Here is a 23,547-nt window from a genome sequence, read left to right on the forward strand (position 1 = left end):
ACAAACAAAGAGTGCGGTGATCAGCACAAATGAAGTCTCCACTCTCCGCCAATGAATCTAGAGGTTAAAGAAAAAAGAAGGGTGTGGTGAGCACAAATGAATTTAACGATCCAAATGTAATAATAGAAATTCATAATTGATCATTACTAAAAAGGAAATGTAACAAGACTATCGTATGATTGAATTAATGCTTATTTTATGTCAACTCACAGGTAAATCGAGAAACTACAGTTAGCCACGACGGAGAAGGGTATCGTCTCGGCTTCGTCAAGATTCGAACCCTTGTCCTCTTTTACAAGTTTATTCCGTCGTAACCAACTCAGCTATGTCCTAGGGGCATGAACCACTACTTCAAACAAAGTATTAGTATTAGGTGTCTTCGTTAATTGTATATTTATTTATATAGATACGTTTGATACCATGAGCATCAAGTATGGTTTAGGTCTTAGAGTTTAGGATTTAAGATTTAATATTTAATTTAAAATAAATAAAAATAAAAATTTAATTTAAAATAGATAAAAATAAAAATAATTTTAAATAAGTGATTATTTTTTATGAGAATTCTGAAAGCAAGATTCTATGAGCAAATGATAGGACTGAACAACCTCCTAAATTACCATATCAAGGTTAGTATAAAGTGGATGAGTTTGAACATTATCACTTTTTTAAAATGAAAAAGAAATCATATGAAGCAGTTTAACTGTGCGATTATAAAAAAATGTTTTTTTAACTTACCTTTCGAATCATGTTCCGAGGGGCCTATTACATATGCACATATGGCACATATGAGATGATCTCCCAATCTTCGCCCGTCTCCCTTTGGCATCTTCTTGCCAATTGTGGGCAACCGATAATCTTCAACGTTTTCAACATATGTAAATTCTTCAAACCCCTTGGCATCCTTTCTAATCGTGGGCAGTTCTGGATTGATAGAACACGAAGAGATTTGAGATGCTGTAGCCAATCAGGCAAGGTTGTGAGATTGAAAATTCCATCTATGTATAGTTCTTGTAACACACTGCTTGCTGGTTCTACTATCATCAACGATTCCAATTTATCACAACAACAAATACGTAATCTTGGATATAGTTCAGTGTACTTGTAGATAGATGATACATCATGGGCACCAATTAGAGACAATCCTCTGAGTGTGTGTAACTGTTGCAGTGACCCATGTAAATCCACTTTGTTGCCACAAATCTCTATTTGGAACTCATGCACTGAATTCAAGATTTGTACGAGCTCTTCTGGTTGCAATGTTATACTTGGACAATCGAAGATCCGTAGAAAACATAGAGAACTGAGATGCCTCACTTTAGACGGGAAGGATGCTAATTTATCACACCTTTCAATGGTCAATGAACGAATCATTTTTGGGTACTGCAATTCATCCCCAGGAAGATATTGGAGTTGTCTGCAATCTGTAATTTCTAACTCTGTCAAGGATGTGAGGTTTCTGATGCAGCCACTTGGAAGGGACGTCATGTCATGCATCTCCTTCACTCGGAGAATAGAAAGAGAAGTGAGTCTTCCGATATATGAGAGTATGCTCCCACTGCAGTATGATATCTCAAGCTCTTGGATTCTGGGAAGTCTCGGCATACTTTTTAATTCTGTACAAAAGTCAACCTGTAGCCGCTGCAATGAAGGGAATAACTCATCGTCATCATGAGACTCTAACCATTCCTCTAAATCATACATGCAACTCAAGCAGAGTTCTTGAAGGGAAGGAAAGCCTCGGTACCCATGGAAATCAGCACCCATCTGTGTTATTCCAGCCATAGATTGTAAGCAAAGCTTCTTAAGAAATTGCAGATTTCCAAACGGAGGAATATGCTCACAACCACTGCAGTTTTCAAGGTTAACTTCAACCAAATTTGGCAATTGCGACTCCATCAACCATGCTGGAAATTGTCGGCTCCCATATTGCTGTATGGTCAATTTCTTTAAGTTGGTGTTGGGGCAAAGATCATCCAACATATCTTTGTCATATCTTTCTGAATCATTAAACTCTATGCATACTTCAGTAAGATCATTATTCTTCAAGATTTTTCTTCCGCCACAAGGATAATTGTTAAAATCTTCTGAAAATTTAATTTTCATTCCTCCGTGGAGAAGCTTCAAATCCTCAAGCTCTATAATTGAGCATGTGCCAATTTTGTCACTAGCAATAAAGAGAGGTAAACTTCGAAGATTAGTTAGCTGAGATAATCCACAAGGTATGTGTGTCAATCTAAAATCAAATCCGAAAACCCCACTTTGTAAATCAAGTTCCTGAAGGTTTTGCATATTCCCTAACTCTTTTGGTAGCTCTTGAAGTTTCTTATTGAAGCTGAGATTGAGATATCGTAAATTAGAGAGAAAGGTTATGGAGTCGGGTAGAACTTCAATATTATTCCGAGATAAATTGAGATCCCGAAGGTTTTGCATCTTCCCTAACTCTTTTGGTAGCTCTTGAAGTTCCCTATTGAAACTGAGATTGAGATACTGTAAATTGGAAAGAAGGGTTATGGAGTCAGGTAGAACTTCAATTTTATTCTTAGATAAGTTGAGGTACCTTAAATGTATCAGATTTCCTATTGACGTTGGCACCTCCCTGATGCCACCGTTAGTTAAATCCAACGTCCGTAAAAATTTCAGCTCTGAGAAAACTTCAAGAAGAGTGATACTCAAACGTGAAAATGTATCTTTGGACATAAAGGTGCGCAGATACAATGGTTTCTTGCCTAAGACTCGAGTCATATCTGGTAAGTTTCCTTCAACTATTTGCAAATGATATGTTCTGTTTCTGATATCTTCCACCGAGTCTTGATAAGAATTCCAATATGCATCTGCAGATACGGATCGTGCCAGATCATGCATCAAATCATGCATCGTGCACTCAGTTACTTGACTATAAGCAAGGGGAGGTGCCAAGAGAAAGAATGATCTCTTCACAAGATCATCAAAGACATGGTTGCCCAATGTTTCAGCATCAAAATTTCTATCTGAACATACGAAACCATTTGCTATCCACAGTTTTATCAGTCCATCTTTTGTCATCCGATGATTTTTGGAGAATAGGGAGCCAAATGCAAAACACTTCTTTGACCGTGGAGGGAGAGTGTCATAGCTCCACTTTAGCACAGCTAACACTTTCTGTTCCTCATCTCTGAGCTGCCATATTTCACTCTTCAAAACTGAGGACCAATAAGTCTCATCTCGAGTGCCACAGAGCATGTTACCAAGAGAAATGGCAGCCAAGGGAACACCACCACATTTTTTAACAATCTTTCCACTGATTTTCATCAAGATTGGATCCACTGCTTGATCTCCAAATGCAAATTGTTGAAACAAGGACAAACAATTAGCTGGGGACAACTGTTGTATTTGGTGGGTAGTATTAGATGAGCCCATAATCAAAGAGACCTGTTGGCTACGGGTTGTCACCAAAATTTTGCTTCCTCTCGCCCCACATGTTAAGGCTGCTTTCAGTACACCCCACTTTAATGGATCTTCATTCCATACATCATCCAGCACAAGCAGAAATTTCTTCCCAGATAATACTTCTTCTATCTTCTTTCTCACTGAATCTATTTGTGAGATGTTGACTGGTGCATCAGTAGCTGCTTCTAAAACAGACTTCATTATTTTTGCAGGATCAAATTCAGCCCCAACAACTGTCCACATTCTTGAACTTTCAAAATGAGCTTTCACCCTCTCATCATTGAAAACAAACTGAGCAAGTGTAGTCTTCCCCAGGCCACCCATCCCAACAATGACAATGACCTTCAATGTGCTATGGCTACTTTCATCATCATCATCATCATTTGTTAACATGTTGACAATCATATTCTTCTCTGGTTCTCTCCCTATAACAACAAAGCTATTACGGGAGTGGGTCTCTCTGTAAAGACTTGGTTCCGACATGCGGATACTACCTTGTGGCAAATTGAGAATAATGGACTTTTGCAGCAAAACATAATCCAAACTTCCTGTTATAGCTTTTATCATGTCACCTACCCTACTCTTAAACACAACTTCATTATCAGAAGAGAAAAAATCACGCACCGGCCTCAAAAAGGTTTTTGATCTCTGCTTCTTCTGCAAAACTTTGGTGTCATAGTAATCCACAACATCCTCGAGATCGTAGGCCAAGTATTTGAGCTTCCTCAACAAGTCCTTTACAGCATCTTTATTTAAAGGGTGGGACTCGACGTCTTGGATCACCATGTCAATGTTCGTCGACAAATCCTTGAGCTTCTCCATCTTCCTTTTGGTACCAGTCATTGCCTTGAGTTTCTCGTCGAGTTCGACGAGAATTGCCACCTTGTCCACCGCAAAGCGAGCTGTAGCTACCAAAGCTGCTTCCATAGCTCCGGATGAAGGATGCAGCAGTTGTTTGGTGTGGATCTGCCTAACAATAGATAGCTTGGGTCTTGGGAGGAGAAAAGAGAAGCAAGATTTTGCACGGCGACGACTTCTTCAAAGTCGTCGTTCTTTTTGACGGATATAAAACGCATTAAATCTACGTCGCTAACCATGGCAGTGACGTGGGTATTAATTAAAAAAACATCATTTAATTATCTAGTACCACTAAATTTAATTTCTTAGAGTTCTACTAAAACAATTAAATTTACTTTTAAACGGATTAAATAATAACTTAATGAACTTTATCTGGGTTATGTCCCGCACAATTCAATAAAAACTGATATAACTCCTGGAATATAATTGAGTTGATTACCATAAAACAAAATTACAAAAAAGGAGTTAGTAACCAAATTCACAATGCTCAAACAGAATTACATGAAAAGATAATGATGATGATGTGGCTTTCTTAAGCAGGGAAGTGATGGAAAATAAATTAAGTACTACAAATCGAAAATTGAACTAACCACAAATTGGTAGTGTTAATTTGGCAAAATATAGAAAGGAAAAGTATCATTGCCTCTTGGATGCTCTTGAATAAATCATGCACAGCGAGGGGGATAATTCCAGGTTCTGCATTTGAACCCCACATAGTATAAGTTTTGCCACTGGTGCCCATAGGCAAAAACTGTGCATTTAAGGAAGATAAAGTCACAAGTGCACAAGGCTAACACAGTAAGCACTCCAATTCAAGAAACAGACTTGCAATACTAATATTGGTCAGTATCAGCCATGATACATGGTTATACATTTATAAAAGGCAGGAATCATCATATAATGCACAGTAATTAAAGTAGATTATTTCGTGACCAGCTGCTTCTTCAAGCTAAGTATTTCAACCCCATATTGAGCGAGTTGCTTCTTTAATTTGGCCGATGCTTCTTCATATTTTTTGTTCATCAAGCTCATTTCATCTACAACCTCTCTGTATCTGCCACGATAAGCATCTAAGGTTGCCTGCATTGAGCGAAGCTGCATTCTGAGCTTTGTTCTCTCTTTGTTGTAGTTTAAGCTATCCTGCAAGCATCATTATATCTTTAAAGAGTAATCTCAGAGAGAAAAAATGGCAGCAGCCTGAGAAGGAAATCCCTTTGAACACGATTGTAAATAAAAATGTAATTGTTTGGCGTACCTTATGCATCTTGAGTTCCATTTGCATGATTTTTTTTTCTAATTCATTTGAATCAGTTCTGGCCTTCACCATCTGCATAAAAACAAGTGCTATTGGATAAAAACTTGAGCAGATAATAAGACTGATTTTCTCAAGTCTAGACACGCCCCATCCTAACAACACTCGTTATGCAATTGACCTACCAATTCTTGATCAATAACTGTTTCCAGAGAAGATAACTCATCCTTTTCTCTAGAAATGATGCTGACATGCTCCTGCAGTTTTCGCAATTCTTCACAAGTATGTTGATGTTCTGATGACAGTGCTTCAAATCTTGACTTAACCTGTTGGATAATTAAGATTTGATTTTTAATAATACATATGTGCTTTCAATCAAAAACAAAACAGTGGATTAAATAAACAGAAAGGCACACTTCATTCAGTTCCACAATCTCAACTACACTTTGCTTAAGATCGTTTCTTAGTTGATCAATCTCAGAAGACTTGGCCAAGCTGCAGAAGACAAAAATGTTATATTAATTTATAGAATATTTTAAAAAATTAAGCTAAGTTGCATCAAATTAATTCTTTTGACCATAGACTTCAAATTAAATAATAAAATTACAGAAAAAAATAAATTAGCATGGGAGGCACTCGAAGTCATCCTCATCAAGCATTGCAATGTCTCAACTATTTGAGGTTGGCGTTATATGTTTATTGGACTTTATGCCAGACTAAAGCAAAAGGAATACCCAAATAAATTAAATTATTATTAATTACATTAACCAGAATTTCCTTCAATCTTCCTCAACTGCCAGTGTCCTCTGATTGATTCAACTCATCTTTGAATATGTGTCATGCCATCTCAAAGTATTTTTGAATTTATCCCTCCAGTGAACTATGTGCAAAACTATATAATTAATAATATCCAAACCTTATGAATTTTTTTGTTCCATTAACAAATGTTTTCTTTTATCTAATACTACCCCCTCACACCTACTCAAATTGATTCAAATAATAACTATAAAACCAGTTTTCTACCTTAAACATACGCATACATCTCAACGTTTTTTTTTTCATTTTATCATCAATCATGTGACAAATTTGAAAAATTGAATCAAAAACAACCATATCCAACTTAGCCAACCAGGATAGACCCCACATGTTGGACATCCAACCAAAATAGGGCTCATCCCTTGTCAAATTTATTTATTGAAAAAATAGAAAAAATCCACCTGCTTTGTTTCTCTTCCTGTGCCTTTTCTTCGACAAAGATTAACCTTTCCTTTAGTTCCTCGCATTGTTCTTCAGAAAACTTCAGATCATGCTTTGCCTATCACATGCATCAGGATTACAACAAAATACACAAATTGCTCTATGATAAAGTGCTCAAAGATCAATATAAAGTGAAAGAGACATTAAGTGGACAACATATAAAAATATCAACATGGAAAAAAGTAAGAAAAGTCTCTCATACATAATACCTCTAATAAATTTTCAGATAGTTTTTGCATCAGATTATTCTGTATTTTTAATTTTTCACTGGCATCCAAGAAAGCTCTCTCTTTAGATGACCATATCGATTTTTCTGCCTCCATTTCTAAAAGGGCATCTGCAAATTGCTGCAGACCAAATGGAAAAGAAGAATTGGATGAAATTCACAAGAAAATACCAGAATCAGTGTTCCAAATGAAAGTTGCAAAAAATTATTACTATTCCCATCTCTTCTTTTTCTCTTAACACATAGTTCATAGAGGACTCCATTTCTTTCAAAACTGATTCAGATTCAACCAATCTCTCTGCCTGTAGCAGTAGAACATGTCGAAGACAACCATTAGGAAAATAGGAAGCAAGATAAAGTAAAGGGAAATGTTTATGTTAAGTAGGGCACACCATGGCCACCATCTCCTCCTTCAATGACTTTATCTCAGAACCTGCAGTGCCTAACTTCTCTGAAAGAGCCTCTATTTCTGAATTCAAATATTTGTTCCTTGAGACTGCTTCTTCCTTTTCATTAAATGCAGACAGCAAAGCCTCGTTCAAACAAGTGATCTCAGCCTCCATTTCAAAGACACGAAGCTCAAGTTTTTGGTGGTCTTCCTAAACAAACAAATGGAACTTTATATCTATAGTAATTGCAATCTAATCAATTGGCACAAGATCATATGAAATAGAAAAGATTAAGATATTGCAGAATAAGAAACCTGACCTGAAGATTTTGCTCAATCATGTTGACACCCTTTTGCCGGTTATAATCACTCGATTTAGAGTCGCGCATCCTAGCACCAAGTGAGTCGCGTCTCCAAATGTCACGTTCGAGAACATTTTGATTTTGCAAGTGCTTGATCTCTCGCTCAGCCTGTGCCCTTTCACTCTGTCCAATATTTTTGAAGATCATTACTGGAAGCTTGATAGACTACAGATCAAACATATCCGAACAAAAGGGACACAAACTATAAATGGCAACCTCAAGTTTTATCTTGTCTTGAATAGCATTTTTAAGCTTGAAATCTGTATCCTTCAGCTTTGCCTTGGTTTTATCAAGTTCCTTTCTGATGGTTTCCTTCTCTCTTACTATAAAAGAGGATGACAAGCATGACACTTCTTTTTGAAGACTGAGGACTTGAGACAGGAGGTCATCCCTCTGAAGATCATGTTGAAGTTCAAGATCCTACCACAAATAAAAAAAGGCTAAGATAACATCATCATAGTAACACATGCATAATGAATAAACTTACATCCATAGCTTTCTGCTGATTTTCCAATTCAGATATAATCTCCTGCAGTTGATTCTGATAGACAACAGATTGTTTGTGGAGAATGTCCTGCATTTATAGCAAGTTAGCAAACAATGCAAAATGTTTGGTCAAGTATCGATGTTTTATCAAAAGCATAGCTACGACACACCTTTTCTTGCTCAAGCTCGCAATTTCTCTTCATCGTACATCTTTGTATTTCGTTATGTCCTGCAATTATTGATTTGAACTGAGCAGCATCTGCATCAGCAAATGACCTGAATTCCTGGCATACAGACAAATATGAAGAAATTGTTGCCGGAGAATTAAGTGCGAGATTAAGCACAAACAGTATAAAATTACATGAGGCAGAACAAAGATTAAAGCATCAAGAAGCAGAGGAAAGACAAACAGAAAATATTGCTGCAATGCAGGACTCGGCGTTATACATCCAAAATCTATTTTCCTCATATTTTATAGTAGCATTGGCAAATGCCAAAGCTAGATTTTTCCATGATGCTAAAAAGGTTCAATTTTGAACAGAAGATATGCTTCAATTACCAGCACAAGATTGCACCTTCACTTACCAACAATCGAACCTGTCAAGCAAGGGCATAATGCTTAAAACACTTTCTAAACACTATCACACTTGAGTGCACAAGATATTCAACACTCAAGAGCATGACACAACGATGAGACCAAACTCCAAAAAGTTGAAATCGTGATAGAGAAGAGGTGACCAACAAGAACAATATTTAGTATAATAATAAATGATTTAGAATTGTTGTGATATCACTTGTGATATAAAATGACATGGATGTCACAGGATAAGATCCATACGCTCAAGTTGCTGTTGCATAACATTAGACAGAACAGAAAAATAAAATACCTAGTGCTTTGAGATTGTTTTCCTTTCCAATTTAAAATGGGATAAGCAATCTTTACCAAACGACATACTCAAGAAATTCAAGCAAAAGGAATATATGTACTTGGCACTACAAGTTTAGCAAGAAATTTACCATAAATGCATCAGCTAGGATGGAGAAATCATTGAATAGATCTTTAACTATGGATACAGTATCATCCATAGACTTCTTTGAATGTTCAACCTGCATTGCTACGTCTTGGACTTCAGTTACAACCTTTCCAGATAAATCTGACTTAATTCCCTGAAACATGCCAAGGAAAAATAGGATAAAATAGCATATCTTTTTTGTATTTACAATTAAGCATCCATTCAACAACGAAATCATAAGAACAAGAGTGATGAGTAGATCAAAGAAATACTTACTATAACTGCATCAGTTAGTACCACTGGTTGGAGCTGTTCACAAGACACTCTAGCCTCCTCTTGTGCATGCAAAAGCTCTTGATTGAGCTAAAGAAAATAAATAAAGTGAAAGATAACAACCCGTGTAAATTGGGAAAACAAAGAAAGAAATTAATATCCAAAACAATAAAATAGTAAAAACTTATATAAAAGTTTATACCAGATCCATAAAAGAAGTAAATTAATTATAAACTCATGGAAAAAATCAATCAAGCTCTCATTACAGGAACAATTGCCATTGAAAATATCAGTTGCCGCACCATAAATTTCACAAAAAAATAGAATTATAAATGTGAACAACGTGTTAAGGGATCCAAACCAAACTCGATCATTGAACTAATTTCTAACCAAAATGTTTCTCAGTTTCTGTCCATATAACATATTGATTTTTTCACTTTAATACAAATAATTTAAGGAAGCTGCTAAGAATTTTCTCATAGGCAAAGATTGCATTAAAGTTTAATTTAAAGCCTCACATTATTCTGTTAGAATTTTCATGATAAGGAAATTGGATTTAATTTTCAAAAATATTTGTGTGAAATTTTATATCTAATGTGCATATAATGGTATTTCAAATCAACTAGTAATGTCATTTTCATTTTTTTATATAATCAATTTGGCACATCTTCCATTAATGGCATCCCCATAAATCAAGTTAAATCTAACATTGATTGAATCTCAAATGCAAAAAAGAAGAAAAGGAGCAACTAATTTTTATTGTGGTATTCCCACATCCAAATGTATCATGTGACACAAAAGTATTCCAAAATGTATTGACTAGTTACCTCTTCATACTTCTCCTTGAAGGAAGCATTCTGTTCAGTAGCCAACTTCTCCAAGAACATCAGTGTCCAAAATTTTTTTGAATAGAAGCCTTCTCAATTTCTAGTGACTTGATCTGCATAGGCATTTAAGTGCTCCAGTTACTATGTTAAGATGAGAACATGCACATCCATGACAAATAAAGTACCTGATCCTGGAGTTGTTTGATGACAACGATTGCCTCTGATTCCCTCTCAGTTAAGCTTTTACACCCACGAGTTATGCTGCAGCTTGTTTCACCACTCGAGGGGATAGTGCTGCCATGGCTAGGACTGAATTCAGATAACTTTTTTGCTGGGCTTTTAAATTCTATGTCCAGAGCATTCTGAAACAAATATTATATTCATGTTGGCTCTTACATCAAACACAAACTAGCTTGTAAAAAGATAGAAAGCAAAAACCTGGTGATGACAACCCATGCTCTTTTCTATGTCAATGTGGTTGCATTCATCAGTTTCACTTACTGCCTAACAAAGAGTTCTTTGAAATTTAAAATTGCAAGTGACTAGAACAAAAAAGTAGCAAAGGGGAAACAAGATACTTACTGAAAGCAAACCAATCTTTTTGGAATGGATTTTTTTCCTATCTGTAACATGCAGCAAAGCATGTGCATCTGGAAAAGAGAAGTTCTTGCAATCATAGTCATCCTCCAAATTATCAGGCAAACAAGCATCATGATTCATGTTATCCGCATTAACATTATTTTCTTTTATTAGTTCTTCAAAAGGGACATGGAAGCCAATATCAGAATCATGTCTAATGCGATCTCTAGCTATTGAATCTGGAACGTGCACCTGAATTTATATTCCTTACAGTTAGTAAACATTATTTAAAAAACAACTGTTGCTTGCGCTGAATCAATGAACCAGATAATGTATACCAAAAAATGCAAGTTAATGGATGTAACCAACATTTGCAGTGCGATTGAATTGAAGGCCGTCATTATCAACCAGATGCTTTATGACATAGACAAAGAAGCCTTCGTCTACGAATAACATATGCAACATGGGCAAAGAACATATGCAACATGTGGGGCATATGTGAAGGCAAAGCAATAATTATTACAAACCAACATGCATCCACTAAAGTATATTTCAAAACCTCCAATTTATTCTTCCACATAAGAAAGACAATCATACAATGCAAAAAATATATAAAATATAACAATTAATATCAATCAACAGTGTAAAAGATGACCCAAAGCATGTCTATTCCAATAAGAAAGATTAATTCAAACAATAAAACAAGCAAGTCATTTAATGCCTAACATTTTGAAACAATGACAAAATCATCAGAGATATGTTTTGTCCTTGATAAACTTAAACATTACTGGAATAGTGCTGGGTAAAGTGCTGGCCACCAGTCTAGACACTCATGATGAGTCCAGAAAAATCAAAAATTACATTTTCGTTTTCCTGTAAGAATCTTACAATATTGATTTATGCCTTGCTCAGATCATTATGCATTCAGTAGTCAATACACCTGGTATACAAGATATTAATCTACTGAACTGATATTTTATATAAGTGGCTCCTTAATCTATTTAAACTGCTTAACTAACATAATCTGATATCTATAATAATACAAGTTGGCCCAGATTATGGTTTACCTCATTGTTACATTTTCGAGAAGGTCCTGGGCACCATGTTAGTCTTCTTTTGTTCTGTAAATAAAAAGGAACTTTAAGTTCAGGCATTTAGTTCTCAAAACAACAAATAGGATGGCATTCATCTGCAAGTAAAGCAATAATGCAGAATATAGAAACTACTGTAAATCATAACAAGTCAAAGCAAGAATAAGTTGTAATGTGTGGAAAATGAACAAATTACTCAAGGGATGAGAATGTGTCTGATCAGTTATACTAAAATCCTCAAACCTAGACTCAAACCAAGTTTCACTAAAAACATATCTGGACCCAATTTTTTGGCATGGATTGGATCTGGCCTTTTAGATTTAAAAAAAAAATCTATTTTTGCAAAACTAAAATTCAATCAATTATCTGAATTCATTTATTATCATTTTGATCTTCTTTATTATTTACAAATTATAATAAAATATATAGTTAATATGACCTCCAACTCAAAAGAGTGTATTTGACATCCCCAAGCGTGAAAAAAACCCAAATTTTCAAATCAATTCAATTCAATTTCCAATTAGTGTCACATAAATCATTTTTTTCCCATCCCTAATATTATATGTTGTTGAACCATCTGAATAAATTAGGAAGTTACTGAATCTATGAAAGCAAATGAAATTACAGCTTAAAAATGAGATTTTGGCTGCATTTGTGAAACGAGATATGAACAACATAAAAAAAATGTGTAAAGCATATTATGCTAAAGAAGCATAAAAGAAAATAACCGCAATTGATTTACCTAATTCAAGCACAACTGTTTTACCAATCAGACAACAAAATAAAATCAGAGATGTGAAAAGGAGCAACCTAATTAATATGCAAATCAACCTATGTTTAGTTGCATTCACACTATGGCAATGGGATGGATTTCTTTTTGAAATGAACAAAAGCACAATTTTGTAGTAATATACTTAAAATGGAGAAATTTACTAACCTGACTAAGGTATGTACTCTTATCATCCCTTTCAGAACATAATACCAGTGAACTAAGGTTAGCGATTTTCTTGGCTTGCTCTAGCAATCTCTTTTCACGATGAGCTTTAGCTTTCTTTTCCTCTTCTAGCTCTAAGGCTATTCTGTCCTTTTCAAGCTCACTCTTAGAAAAATGCATCCCATATTAAGAGAAAATAATCATCAATGGTAATCACATCATCAAATAGAAAAGAAAGCAATGTGGTGAACCTGTAGCAGGGTGTTTCGAAGGTTCAGTATTTCTTCCTCCAAATGCTCTGAGTGAGAGCTCTATAATACCCAGCAAAATTGAGAAATAACAAGACAAAATTAGCAAATGAAGAGACATGGACCCAATACAATTGGTAATAACATCAATGTATATGGACAGACCAATAATTTTGCTCGTAACCCTTCAATTTCTTTCCTTTGGCGTCTTAATAAAGCTGCATCTGTTAGGATCTGTCAATGCATGGCAAAAAGCAACTAAATATACAGATTACTAGTTGGTCTAAGACAAATCAAGCAATGCGCATGAAACACATTAAGAGTGGATTCCAAAATAAATAAAAAGAGAAGTAAGAGAACCCCAGAAACTTTAGGTCAATGAACCAAATGTCTGTTAATTGAAAAGTCAAGGTTGAATTTATTTTGGAAAGTTCCCAGTTCTCCAACTCACTAAAAACAAAAAAAAATCCCAAGAATATGGGAGAAATCAAATTCTTATAAAAAATGGTTTCTTTGATAATTTTCAGGAATGTCAATCTACCTCAAGTAAAAAAAGCTTTATTTCATAGCAAAGTGAAAAAGTCACTGTCAAACTTATTTCTTACTTATTCCATTTCAGATTCTCCTTTTTTTCTTTGAAAAGGAAATTTGAGGGGGGAAATTGAAAAGCAAATGCGGCCTAAGCATGCAATAAGACAATGCTGCTCTTTGATTATTACTGAGAAAATTAAATATACAAGCAATTTTGATCTATTTGAACATTACAAGAATAATGGGTAGATAGTGAAGGGTAGTGGTTGGAAAAAGAAAGCATGTGAGGTTTCTTGCATGAAGTAGAGAAAATTCATTTAGTCATTCAGAATTTGTTATAGGAGAATTAAACTACTAGAACATCAAGCAGTTACAACAGATATAAGAAAATGCAAACAAAAAGGAAATGGAGATTGCATTCACCCTGAAATTTGTCATAAAGATTTAATAGAATAGGTTGCACTAGGTTCCAAAATAGGATTGCCTAAGTATTCTTAAAATGTAAAGCAGTTTACTAATGGCAGGTTGACTAGCATCATTCACATTATGTGGTAAAGGAAGCAGAAAATGTTGTGAACAGAATCTGATAGCAGGAGTGGAGTTATAGTTAGAGATCAATCACTAAGAAGAGAATTTAGCATTTTCTAATATTCATTAGTGGGAGAACACTAGATATCTAGTTGATACACATACAACTGCAGTGTTGGGAGGATAAACACTATTCAGCAAGGTAAACATGTTTGTTGGAGAAGTTGATGCCCTTGGTGGTGAAGACAAACGCATCAACATAGAGCTGAAAGCAATAGAGCATGTCAAAATCAAACGATACAATGTCGCAATGTGGGTCTCTAGCATTGATGATCATCCACTTTCAGTAATGAGGAAAAGGGTGGGTGACATTAGAATTAGAGGTAGAGAGGAAGAGGTTGAGATCAAGGGAGCGGGGTAGGAGAAAAGGAAAGCTAAAAGCTTCAAAATAAAAGAGGATTTAGCATCAATTTCATTGTTATCATTTGTTATAATTGTGTTGTTGAGAGGACAACTATCATCAAAATGGCATCAATTGGCCAAGCTTTTTTGCTAGGTTCTCTTACAAATTACAAAGGCACCCATTACTTTTTCTAAAATCATACAACAATTCAATATAATTTTATTTTCGGTATCAATTAGATATCTCCGAAGAAGTTCGGATAACATTTATGTACTTTCTCCCTAAATTATATTTGCCAAGCAATGCAAGAAAGGATGTATATCATCCCATGTCTACTCTAACCTGCCTAATCTTTAGGGTATCAAATATAATGTCCTAATGTTCTTTATCTCTTCTAGTTGAAGAAACAAATGCTTAGCTTTCCCACTTAATGACATTCTACCGGTTGAGACTCAATAGAGAATCTTATCCCACACCTAACCTACTCCATTGAGGTCCTTACCACGAGTATAAAATTAGATCCAAGAGTTATGTGTATTATTCCTATATTTTTCATTTTTGCAATGATAATGAATTACTTCTCCCTTAATCTCAACATTTGTTGAGAAATAATAATTGTAAGAGAAAAATAGACATATATCAAAAATTTCTAAGAACTAGAGAACAAGAAAAGAATTGGTGATAACAAAACCTCATTAACGCATGCGCAATTGGTGACACGCAGTGCTCTGCTTGCAAACTGAAGACTGCTCTTAGTCTCATCTGCATGAACCTGCCATGAAGGATAATGTGTGAGAGTTGATTATCACCTATCTATCAATAGTGCAATGTGTTTCTCACCTTCATTATGTCACTTATATACAATAGGAGGCAAAAGACCTTCAAAGAGGTACAAGTATCGAATATATAATTGGTTATTTGATAGATTTGTTTGCAAATATGTATCATCAAGAAAAATAGAAGATGAAAATTGTCACTTGTAACAATATGGGCATCAAGAGAACACAAGAGTGCACTAAATCAAATAACATGAAACTCCAATGATCAACAGATAAATACAACAAGTTGGTGAAGCACCTGTGCTAATGTAATGTTGCAAATGATTGAAGTGTTAGCATTTCCTCCAAGTGCAGGCTGTAAAATCCGAGTGAGCTTACTGTCCCTATAAGGAACATGACCGCTGCAATAGTTTAACAGTAAGGATGAGTATACATTTGCATGTGAAAGAAACTACATAGGACAGACAATAACAGCGTACCCTTGGCTTTCTGCACCTTCACTTAACTTTTTTATGACTGTGCCAAGCGTCATTAGGCTTTTGTTTATATGAGAACCCTCTTTCAGTCGCATGCCTTCTGCGCCAGTCTTGGCTGCACGTTCAGAACCAGCTAAATCTACCAAATTCTGCATGAGTTGAAACATTTTAAATCAATAAGATGGCTATGGAAAAGAGGCAAAGTGGGGGGAAATTAAGGAACGTAATCACAATTTGAAACAGTGCAAAATTACATACAAGAACTGATACACGAACTGCATCACAAGAATCAACTGTGTCCCCTTCTTCCACCCTTTCCTTACTCTCAATTATCTAAAGGCCCGTTCAAAAATCAGTGGAACAGCTTAGGATAATAGTCTGTATGCAATACATTTCGAATGATCAAATAAACATACCATGCGAAATATAGTGTGAGACCTACTACTATGAAGATTCATGTTTGTCTCTCCGATATGGCGATGAGCTGCAACAAACAAAGTGCTCATGTCATGTACTTTAATAACTTTCCTCAAGCACACAAAGTATTAAAATAGCAAATAAAAAATTGTGCCAAGCAAGAAAATACTTACATTCACCAAACTCCATCAAATCAAGAACTTGTTCAGCACAGGTCACAATCTCTTCTCTTAAACCAGCAACATATATACCCCTCTTCAAAGAATGGTCAAGATGATCCATTAAGATCCAAGAAAATACACAACAAAATCAATGATGAAAATGGGATAAAGTACTTTCAGTTGAAGGCTACCTCGAGGCTTTCATGGATTTGCAATTTACGATGCTCTGGGACTAGAAGATCATTTATTTCCTCATTATATATCTCCATGTAAGACATGCGGAGAAGGAACTCTCTATCCATATCCTAGTATTGCAATTAACATCATATACATAACACCAATATCAATTGTCAAGCTATACAAGAAAGAAGATTCTTGTAAATGGTCATTAACTTGGGTAGTAAACCTTGAGAGAAAAGGATAGAAGAACAGTCGAGTCATGAAAAAAAAAACATCCTTGTCATGCAATGGTAGATTGCATAAATTGACCTGCCTAAACCTACATTGGCAATAGCCACGTCTACAAAAACCACCTATTCTTAACGCTACTATCATTCTTCAACCGTGGGAGCAATTCAATTCAGCGTTAATAGAATTGCTAGTGTTACTCATATGCACAGGCTAATTTTTTACACAAAAAGATAATGACAATAATGGCTAGGCTTTCTTAAGCAGGTAAGTGATGGAAAATAAATTAAGTTCTACAAGTCTAAAATTGAACTAACCACAAATTGGTAAAGTATTAATTTGGCAAAATATATAAAGGAAAAGTATCATTGCCTCTTGGATGCTCTTGAATAAATGATGCACAGCGAGTGGGATAATTCCAGATTCTGCATTTGAACCCCGCATAGTATAAGTTTTGCCGCTGTTAGTTTGCCCATAGGCAAAAACTGTGCCTAAAAGAACAAACAAAAAGGGAAATGCTAAGGAAGCTAAAAGTCACAAGTGCTAAAAGTCATAAGGCTAACACGGTAAGCTCTCCAATTCAAGAAACAGACTTGAAAGACTAATATTGGTCAGGAATAGCTTAAAACTGACGAATTATGTAGATGGTTAATAGCGATTCGCGAGACCATTAAAGCCGCGGACAGCAGAAGCAACGATCTCCTTGGTGCGAGCTTCGTAGACGTCGATAGTTCTGCAATCGTCCCCAAAAATCCTGTCTGCCACTCGAGAAGCAATCGAAATGAGGCGTAGAAGTGCAAGGCGAGGGTTTCAAAGGGAGGGAGGGAGGCGGAGACTGACCGAATTCGAACTTGGCGGGCTGGTTGGTGAGGTGGATGGAATTACCGGAGATCTTCCATGGGCTGCACTTGGATTCCTCCTGGGAGAGCGGCCGCGCCCTCACGGTCACGTAGATCCTCTCCATCGTCGCCGGCGCAGGGAAAGGAAAGGACGGCAAAGTCGACTTGGGCACTGGACTGTGAATAGATAATTGAGTTCTTTAGTTTCCCGCCCGAAATAGCAAGGGAAAGGTGGGCCATGTATGATGTTAGTGAAGCTAATCCATAATGGCCCAAATCCGGCCCAATGCAACTGTTCTAGAATTATCGGAGGTAAAAAATTATTAATTCCAGAAAATTAAAAATGATCCAGCGATTGAACTACAAATAGAGGAAAATGCAAGATGAGATGGATTTTGTAAATTATTTTTATTTATGTTTTATTTATTTATTTGGAAGAGAGTAATTTGGACCAATAGAATATATCAAATTTTACCATTAAAAGTAAACCAATTGAATTAATATAAAATTAATTAATTCAGTTGATCATTAAATTAATCAAATCTTTTATCATTGATGCGGCACAACAATTGATTGATATTAATTAGTTGAGATTCATATAATAATATAACAATCCATTGATATCGGTTTGATTTAATCGGTTTAATTAATTTTTAAATTTTAAAATAAAAATTAAACTGAAATAATTTAGATCGTTTTAAATAATAAAATTTTAAATTTATTAAATTGGACTTACGGATTCGATCGATTATTTTAATTTAATCAATATTTTGATTACCTTCTCTTTTCTCTCAGAGTATCTGAAGGAACTCCTACGCGTCCTCAATATCTGAACAAACTCCCACGCATCCTTCTCATGGTATTCATTTCATAATCGAATCGACAAACTAAATAAAAAAAAAAATCGAATAAATTAAGTTTTTTTTACAAACCGAACGGATCAAACTTTACCATTAAAATCGAACTCATATAAAATTAATTTATATAATTAGTTATCAGATTAATCAAATTTTTTTATAAATCGATTGATGTCGGAGGAACAATCACAGTCCACCAACTGTATTGATTAATATTGATTCGATTTAATTAATTTTTTACATTTTAAAATCAAGATCAATAATGAATTGAAATAATTTAAATTTTAAAAAACAAACTTTTAAATTAATCAAATGGAACTTTTAAATTCGAACACTTCAATAGATTATTTAACCTAGAAGCCACATTTAAAATGTATTTAATTAAATTCGATGCTACTTTATTAAATAAATTTAAACATCTTGAGATTTGATCGACTTTGGCTTGTTTACAACCCTATCCCTGCTGAAGTCAGTCTCTCAAATGGCACAACCCACCAGGAGGAGGAGGAGCCAGAAGCTATGCCCTCTCAGATGGAGCAGCAGCAGCCAGACCCACGTCCTCCTTCTATGCCTTTCTGGCTATGCTCGCTCGCTTGCCTTCTCCATGCCGCAGCTGGCCCAATACAGGATTTTTATTTCGGGGAAGAGAAGCAAAAAAGGAAGGTGTAAAGCCGCTGAGAGATAAAGAAGCGAAGGGCGGAGATAGATACAGCGATAGCTGTCTTGAGAGGAGCCGTGGTGTTGCAAACGGACTGCATCGTCTCCCTCGCTCACACCAATCCGACATCCTATGGACGCCCGCCCCTCAAAAAATGTTCCTTTTGATCGAGCGAATCCCGTTTGATCTTCTGGAATTTTATGGGTTAATTTGGAGGGGAATTCCCTCGTCAGATCTTCAAGGAGAGAGAGAGCGCACCTTGGTCTCTCTCTCTCTCTATCCGCGACAAACTGCTTGGTCCTTATCCATCTGTTATCTTTATTACCTGCTCTTTCTGAATAGACCCGTTCTATTCCGCTTGTGAGCTGTCTTTCTCGGCTCGCTTTAGGGTTTTGCTTCCTTTCCCTTTTGTCGCCGCTTCTATCCGTGAGATCGAGGCGAGGATGGGGAAGAAGGCGAGGAGGGCGAGCGTGGATGCGTCACCGCCCATGGATGGTTGTCGAGTTGGGAAGGATACCATTGATAGGGGAAGATTCAAGCATCAGTACCTGATGCAGGACTACGAGGAGTTGAAAAAGGTGAAAATTTTCTCTCTTTTTCCCATCATTTTACTGGGTTCTATGATTTCTCAGAACCTTAATTTTTCTTCACTCTTATGTGTTTTGATGCTTAAGAATGGTATTGGCATGCGACTACTATTCATTAAAGGGCTCTTCATTTATTTATTTTTATATTTTTTTTTAGTGTGAGGAAATTTGGTTAGAAAGTCTATCAAAAGTAGAATTTAATCCTTCTTATTTATCGTGTAAAAGGAGATGGAGTTTCTTACAACCCATTCAAACATTAAAGTCATTCAACTCTCCTTTAAGCTGAAGCAGATATTCATGTGCTCTAATATTGCTACAGTTGTCATTTCTGGGGCCTCGGAGATAGTATACATCAGCTAACTTAACTGATCAAAAAGATTATTGATTCAAATTTTCCCACATAACGTGATATGAAATTCTTATGCTTTGTTCTTTCACGAAGATAATTAGATGCAATGAGTTGAGTCACCAGGCTGTCATGAAGCACCTTGGGGTCATGTTATGCAAATTTGGTTTTATTGTGTTTGATTTTGGTATTGGGTAGTCTCTCTAGTTTAGGTTAGGGAATTTTAGCCAATTGTGATCAAGTTCTCTAGTTTGGTAAGATTTTTTTGCCATTTATTTCCAAAGTTGTGAATCCTTTAGGTTAGTAGGTATGCCTTAGTCTGTTTGTTTGTTTTATTTTTCAAGTTTGATTTGGTTCAGTTAACCGAACTCCCCCTTTTGTAATTTTTTTTAGTTTTTTTTTTTTTAGTAAAATTCATCATGAAAGTCTAGTTTTGCATAGGTTGGTATCAAAGTTGAAGTCTATATATGCGTTTTTCCCTCCCAGGATCAATGTCCAACTTGAGAGAAAGCTATCCTCCTCTCAACATGAAAATATCATACGGTTTTGTTCCAAGTATATCAACCTCCTCTAAAATATTTTAGTAAAATATGTTGGCATATAAATATATTGTTTTGCACCATTTTGTCTTTATGCCTAAATGTAGCTTAGCTCTCCCAGGTCTTTGATTTGATGCTTTCTTCACAAATGTGTCATAAAGTTACATCCCAGTAGTGCTTTACCCAGTAAAATACCATCAACAGAACAGATAGAAAGGATTCTGTTATGGATGGACAAATGCCCATAAAATATTGAATAACTTACCCAATACCTTTTCATCTAAACAATAGATAGGTTTTGCTCTAGCATTCATTTTCATTACGTGACAAATAGAATTGCAAGACATAACAAGGAATGTGCCAAATTTGTTTTTGGGTTCCACGTAAAAAAAAGGGTGGAAAATGATTCTGAGTGATCTATCATTATATTTTGATTCTGAGTGATCTATCATTATATTTAATTGTGCCATACTGTCATTGTTGAATGATCATTAAAGAACAGAACAAAATAGTGAAAGTTCAAGTTTAATCAGGACAATTAAGCTCCAAATATTAGAATGAGTTAACAAGGATGCCAGTAGATGCTAACAAGGATGCCAGTAGATGCTAGTAGGATGAGGGTAAAGAGTCATTTTCCAAGATGACAAGACTCATCATTTAAAGGCAATGTTTTGGAAGAATAAATATGATATTTTGAAGGGAAGCAAATGAGGAATTACTGAGATGACTATGCATATGAAGAGCAAAAGGACACCTACTTAAGTAAATGATGTTTGCAGATGGTAGTGTCTTGAATGGAAACATAATCAGTTTTTAATATGACAAAGCAGTTGTTTTGCTAATACAACCTGAATATTTGTTTGGTTGTGCTAGCAACATGCTTTAGTGCATCCAAACTGATTGAAGTTGTAGATATGGCAATGTGGAATGTGCTTATTGAACTTATCTCAATGGACTGTTTTAAACATCTCAACGTCTATGCAACAATTTTATTCTAGCTCTTCAAATAGCTTACACAAGTGTTTGTCAAGTCTCTACAATGACTGGCCTAAATTTTGTTGTTTTAAGTTTGCTAAGAAATAATAGGTGGACAAGACATGTTCCTCAGACATTAGCTTGGATTGAACAACTGAACATTAGCTTGGATCTGAACAACTAGGGTCATCTATTTACCTGTCAGTGCACCTATACATTGCAAAGAGAATGGCATGTTCCCAAGCACATACATTAGTCTTGATTCGAACAACGGAGGCGGTTATTCATCTCATCGTTGATTAATGTGCACCTATAACACTGCAAAGACAGATGCACGCAATACAAAGCACAATTAGTGCATCAACCTGTTCCAATCATCAATTACTTCAAATACAATGAGCATTCCTGTTTATATACATGTACATTCCTTGGATCATGGATGGGCTGTGTTTTTTCTCAAAATTTTACACTTTTTTTCAAGTACCATCAGCTTCACAAATTGTTTTGCAAGGTGAACGTCTGAAATTCAACAAAAAAGAGCAAGATGCAATCCTTTTATTAATTGTTCCAGAAGATAAAATAGTCAAAACCATTCAAACTTTAAACCTGTCCAACAACTTTTGTTATGCTCACTTCTCGTTTCAAATTCTCTGTTGAATTCTTCTGCTTGGATTGAAGGGCATCAAATTACATTGTTCCATAGGATTTGTTGTCATTACTGTTCTATTCCTCCCAGTTCCTAATACTTGCTACTCCATGATTTTAATTTGCTTTTTTTGCAGGAGACTGAAGCAAAGAAGAAACAGTTAGAACTGATAAGACAGAAGAAGCGAAGACTCATGACTGAAGTCAAGTATTGTTTTCTCCTCTATATGGCAGTTTTGGATTCACAAACTTTCAGTATAAGATAATTATTTTGTCTTTTCAGAATCCTTGGAAAGAAATACCTGTCCTTCTTGGAAAATCCATCACAAACAACCCTTTTCGGAATCAAAAAGCAATTTAATCAATTGTCATCATCTTCTGCTTGCAATAATCTACCATTATTTGCTCTTAGCGAAATGAAAAATCAGAAAGTAATTGAAGCTGCAAACCCCAGAAGTACTACACTGCTAGATCTGAATCAATTCTCTCACCTGGTACATCAACGATCCTAGCAAATTCCCTCTGCATTAAGTTTCATTGACTTGTTAATTCTTGTTTTATGGTTACTTGTAGGATGGGGAATCTCATATGGATGCTTTGAAACTTGATGTTTTGAACGAGTATGAAGTGAGCCAAGGACCAGATAATCAAACGATTGCAATATGTAGAGACGCACAGAAAAACTCAAGCAGAGTGTGCAGGAGAAAATCTACATGGCAGGACCCAGCAATTCTTAAGGTTTAGATTTTTGTTGTGTTTATATTAGAGCTGAGAAGAAGAAAAAAATGACCATCTCATTGACTCCCCTCAATCTGTTTGGTTGGTGCTGTATTTAGTATGTAAAAAGATAGTTCAAATGGATGTTAACTTGATTCCTCTTTCACTTATTTGCAATTGGGATATTGGTGGATGATCAGGTTGATGATGATTGATAAATTTGATTCATTAGTATCATTTTTTTGGCATTGGCTAATATTCTTGTGGTTTACTGTTATCTCATCTGTGTCAATTTTGACATGCTCTGATCAGATCATAAACATGTCCACTAGGCAGTAGTTCGATCAACGACTAAGCACCTGAAACATCATTTCTTACAACCAGAAGGCATCAGATTACAGTAAGATCAGGGTCCAAATAAACTCAAAACAAAAGTTTAGATAAAAAGCAGTGTTCTTAAC

The 23,547-nt window shown here is 35.5% G+C and overlaps 3 protein-coding genes across 3 annotated transcripts; 1 reads left to right on the forward strand and 2 right to left on the reverse strand.

Moving 5' to 3' along the window:
- Positions 1-762: 762 nt before the first annotated feature.
- LOC141838606 (putative disease resistance protein RGA4) lies at positions 763-4,377 on the reverse strand. Its single transcript, XM_074726131.1, has 2 exons — positions 2,441-4,377; positions 763-2,332 (listed from the first exon to the last, which is right to left on the reverse strand). Exons 1-2 carry the CDS (start codon positions 4,351-4,353, stop codon positions 763-765), a joined length of 3,483 nt encoding a protein of 1,160 aa, XP_074582232.1. The 5' UTR covers positions 4,354-4,377.
- Positions 4,378-5,118: 741 nt separating this feature from the next.
- LOC141840851 (kinesin-like protein KIN-7I) lies at positions 5,119-17,887 on the reverse strand. The gene is given in 33 exon segments (XM_074728930.1): positions 5,119-5,424; positions 5,540-5,611; positions 5,722-5,862; positions 5,953-6,031; positions 6,754-6,851; positions 7,003-7,140; positions 7,232-7,321; positions 7,412-7,618; positions 7,728-7,892; positions 7,986-8,189; positions 8,257-8,343; positions 8,426-8,539; positions 9,273-9,422; positions 9,545-9,631; positions 10,369-10,422; positions 10,425-10,481; positions 10,554-10,730; positions 10,807-10,872; positions 10,951-11,199; positions 12,015-12,068; positions 12,976-13,137; positions 13,224-13,283; positions 13,386-13,454; positions 15,374-15,454; positions 15,760-15,862; positions 15,941-16,086; positions 16,196-16,270; positions 16,354-16,421; positions 16,528-16,609; positions 16,707-16,820; positions 17,296-17,414; positions 17,592-17,681; positions 17,764-17,887. Coding segments are annotated over 33 exon segments (3,801 nt in total). The 3' UTR covers positions 5,119-5,205.
- A 1,255-nt stretch (positions 17,888-19,142) lies between these two features.
- On the forward strand, positions 19,143-23,334 carry LOC141841787 (uncharacterized). The gene is made up of 4 exons (XM_074729979.1): positions 19,143-19,855; positions 22,507-22,577; positions 22,653-22,863; positions 22,943-23,334. Exons 1-4 carry the CDS (start codon positions 19,721-19,723, stop codon positions 23,111-23,113), a joined length of 588 nt encoding a protein of 195 aa, XP_074586080.1. The 5' UTR covers positions 19,143-19,720; the 3' UTR covers positions 23,114-23,334.
- The last annotated feature ends 213 nt before the right edge of the window (positions 23,335-23,547 follow it).

This window comes from Curcuma longa, chromosome 11, assembly GCF_044706935.1.
Source record: "Curcuma longa cultivar G26 ecotype Majalengka, Jawa Barat chromosome 11, ITB_CL_G26_1.1, whole genome shotgun sequence".
NCBI classification, from domain to species: Eukaryota; Viridiplantae; Streptophyta; class Magnoliopsida; order Zingiberales; family Zingiberaceae; genus Curcuma; species Curcuma longa.

Coding starts and splice junctions, on each gene's coding strand:
- LOC141838606 (XM_074726131.1), bottom strand. CDS start 4,353: ATGGAAGCAGCTTTGGTAGCTACAGCTCGCTTTGCGGTGGACAAGGTG. Junction 2,333..2,440: donor CTTCAAGAGCTACCAAAAGA/GTTAGGGAAGAT, acceptor TCTCAATCTCAG/CTTCAATAAGAAACTTCAAG.
- LOC141841787 (XM_074729979.1), top strand. CDS start 19,721: ATGGGGAAGAAGGCGAGGAGGGCGAGCGTGGATGCGTCACCGCCCATG. Junction 19,856..22,506: donor ACTACGAGGAGTTGAAAAAG/GTGAAAATTTTC, acceptor CTTTTTTTGCAG/GAGACTGAAGCAAAGAAGAA. Junction 22,578..22,652: donor AGACTCATGACTGAAGTCAA/GTATTGTTTTCT, acceptor TTGTCTTTTCAG/AATCCTTGGAAAGAAATACC.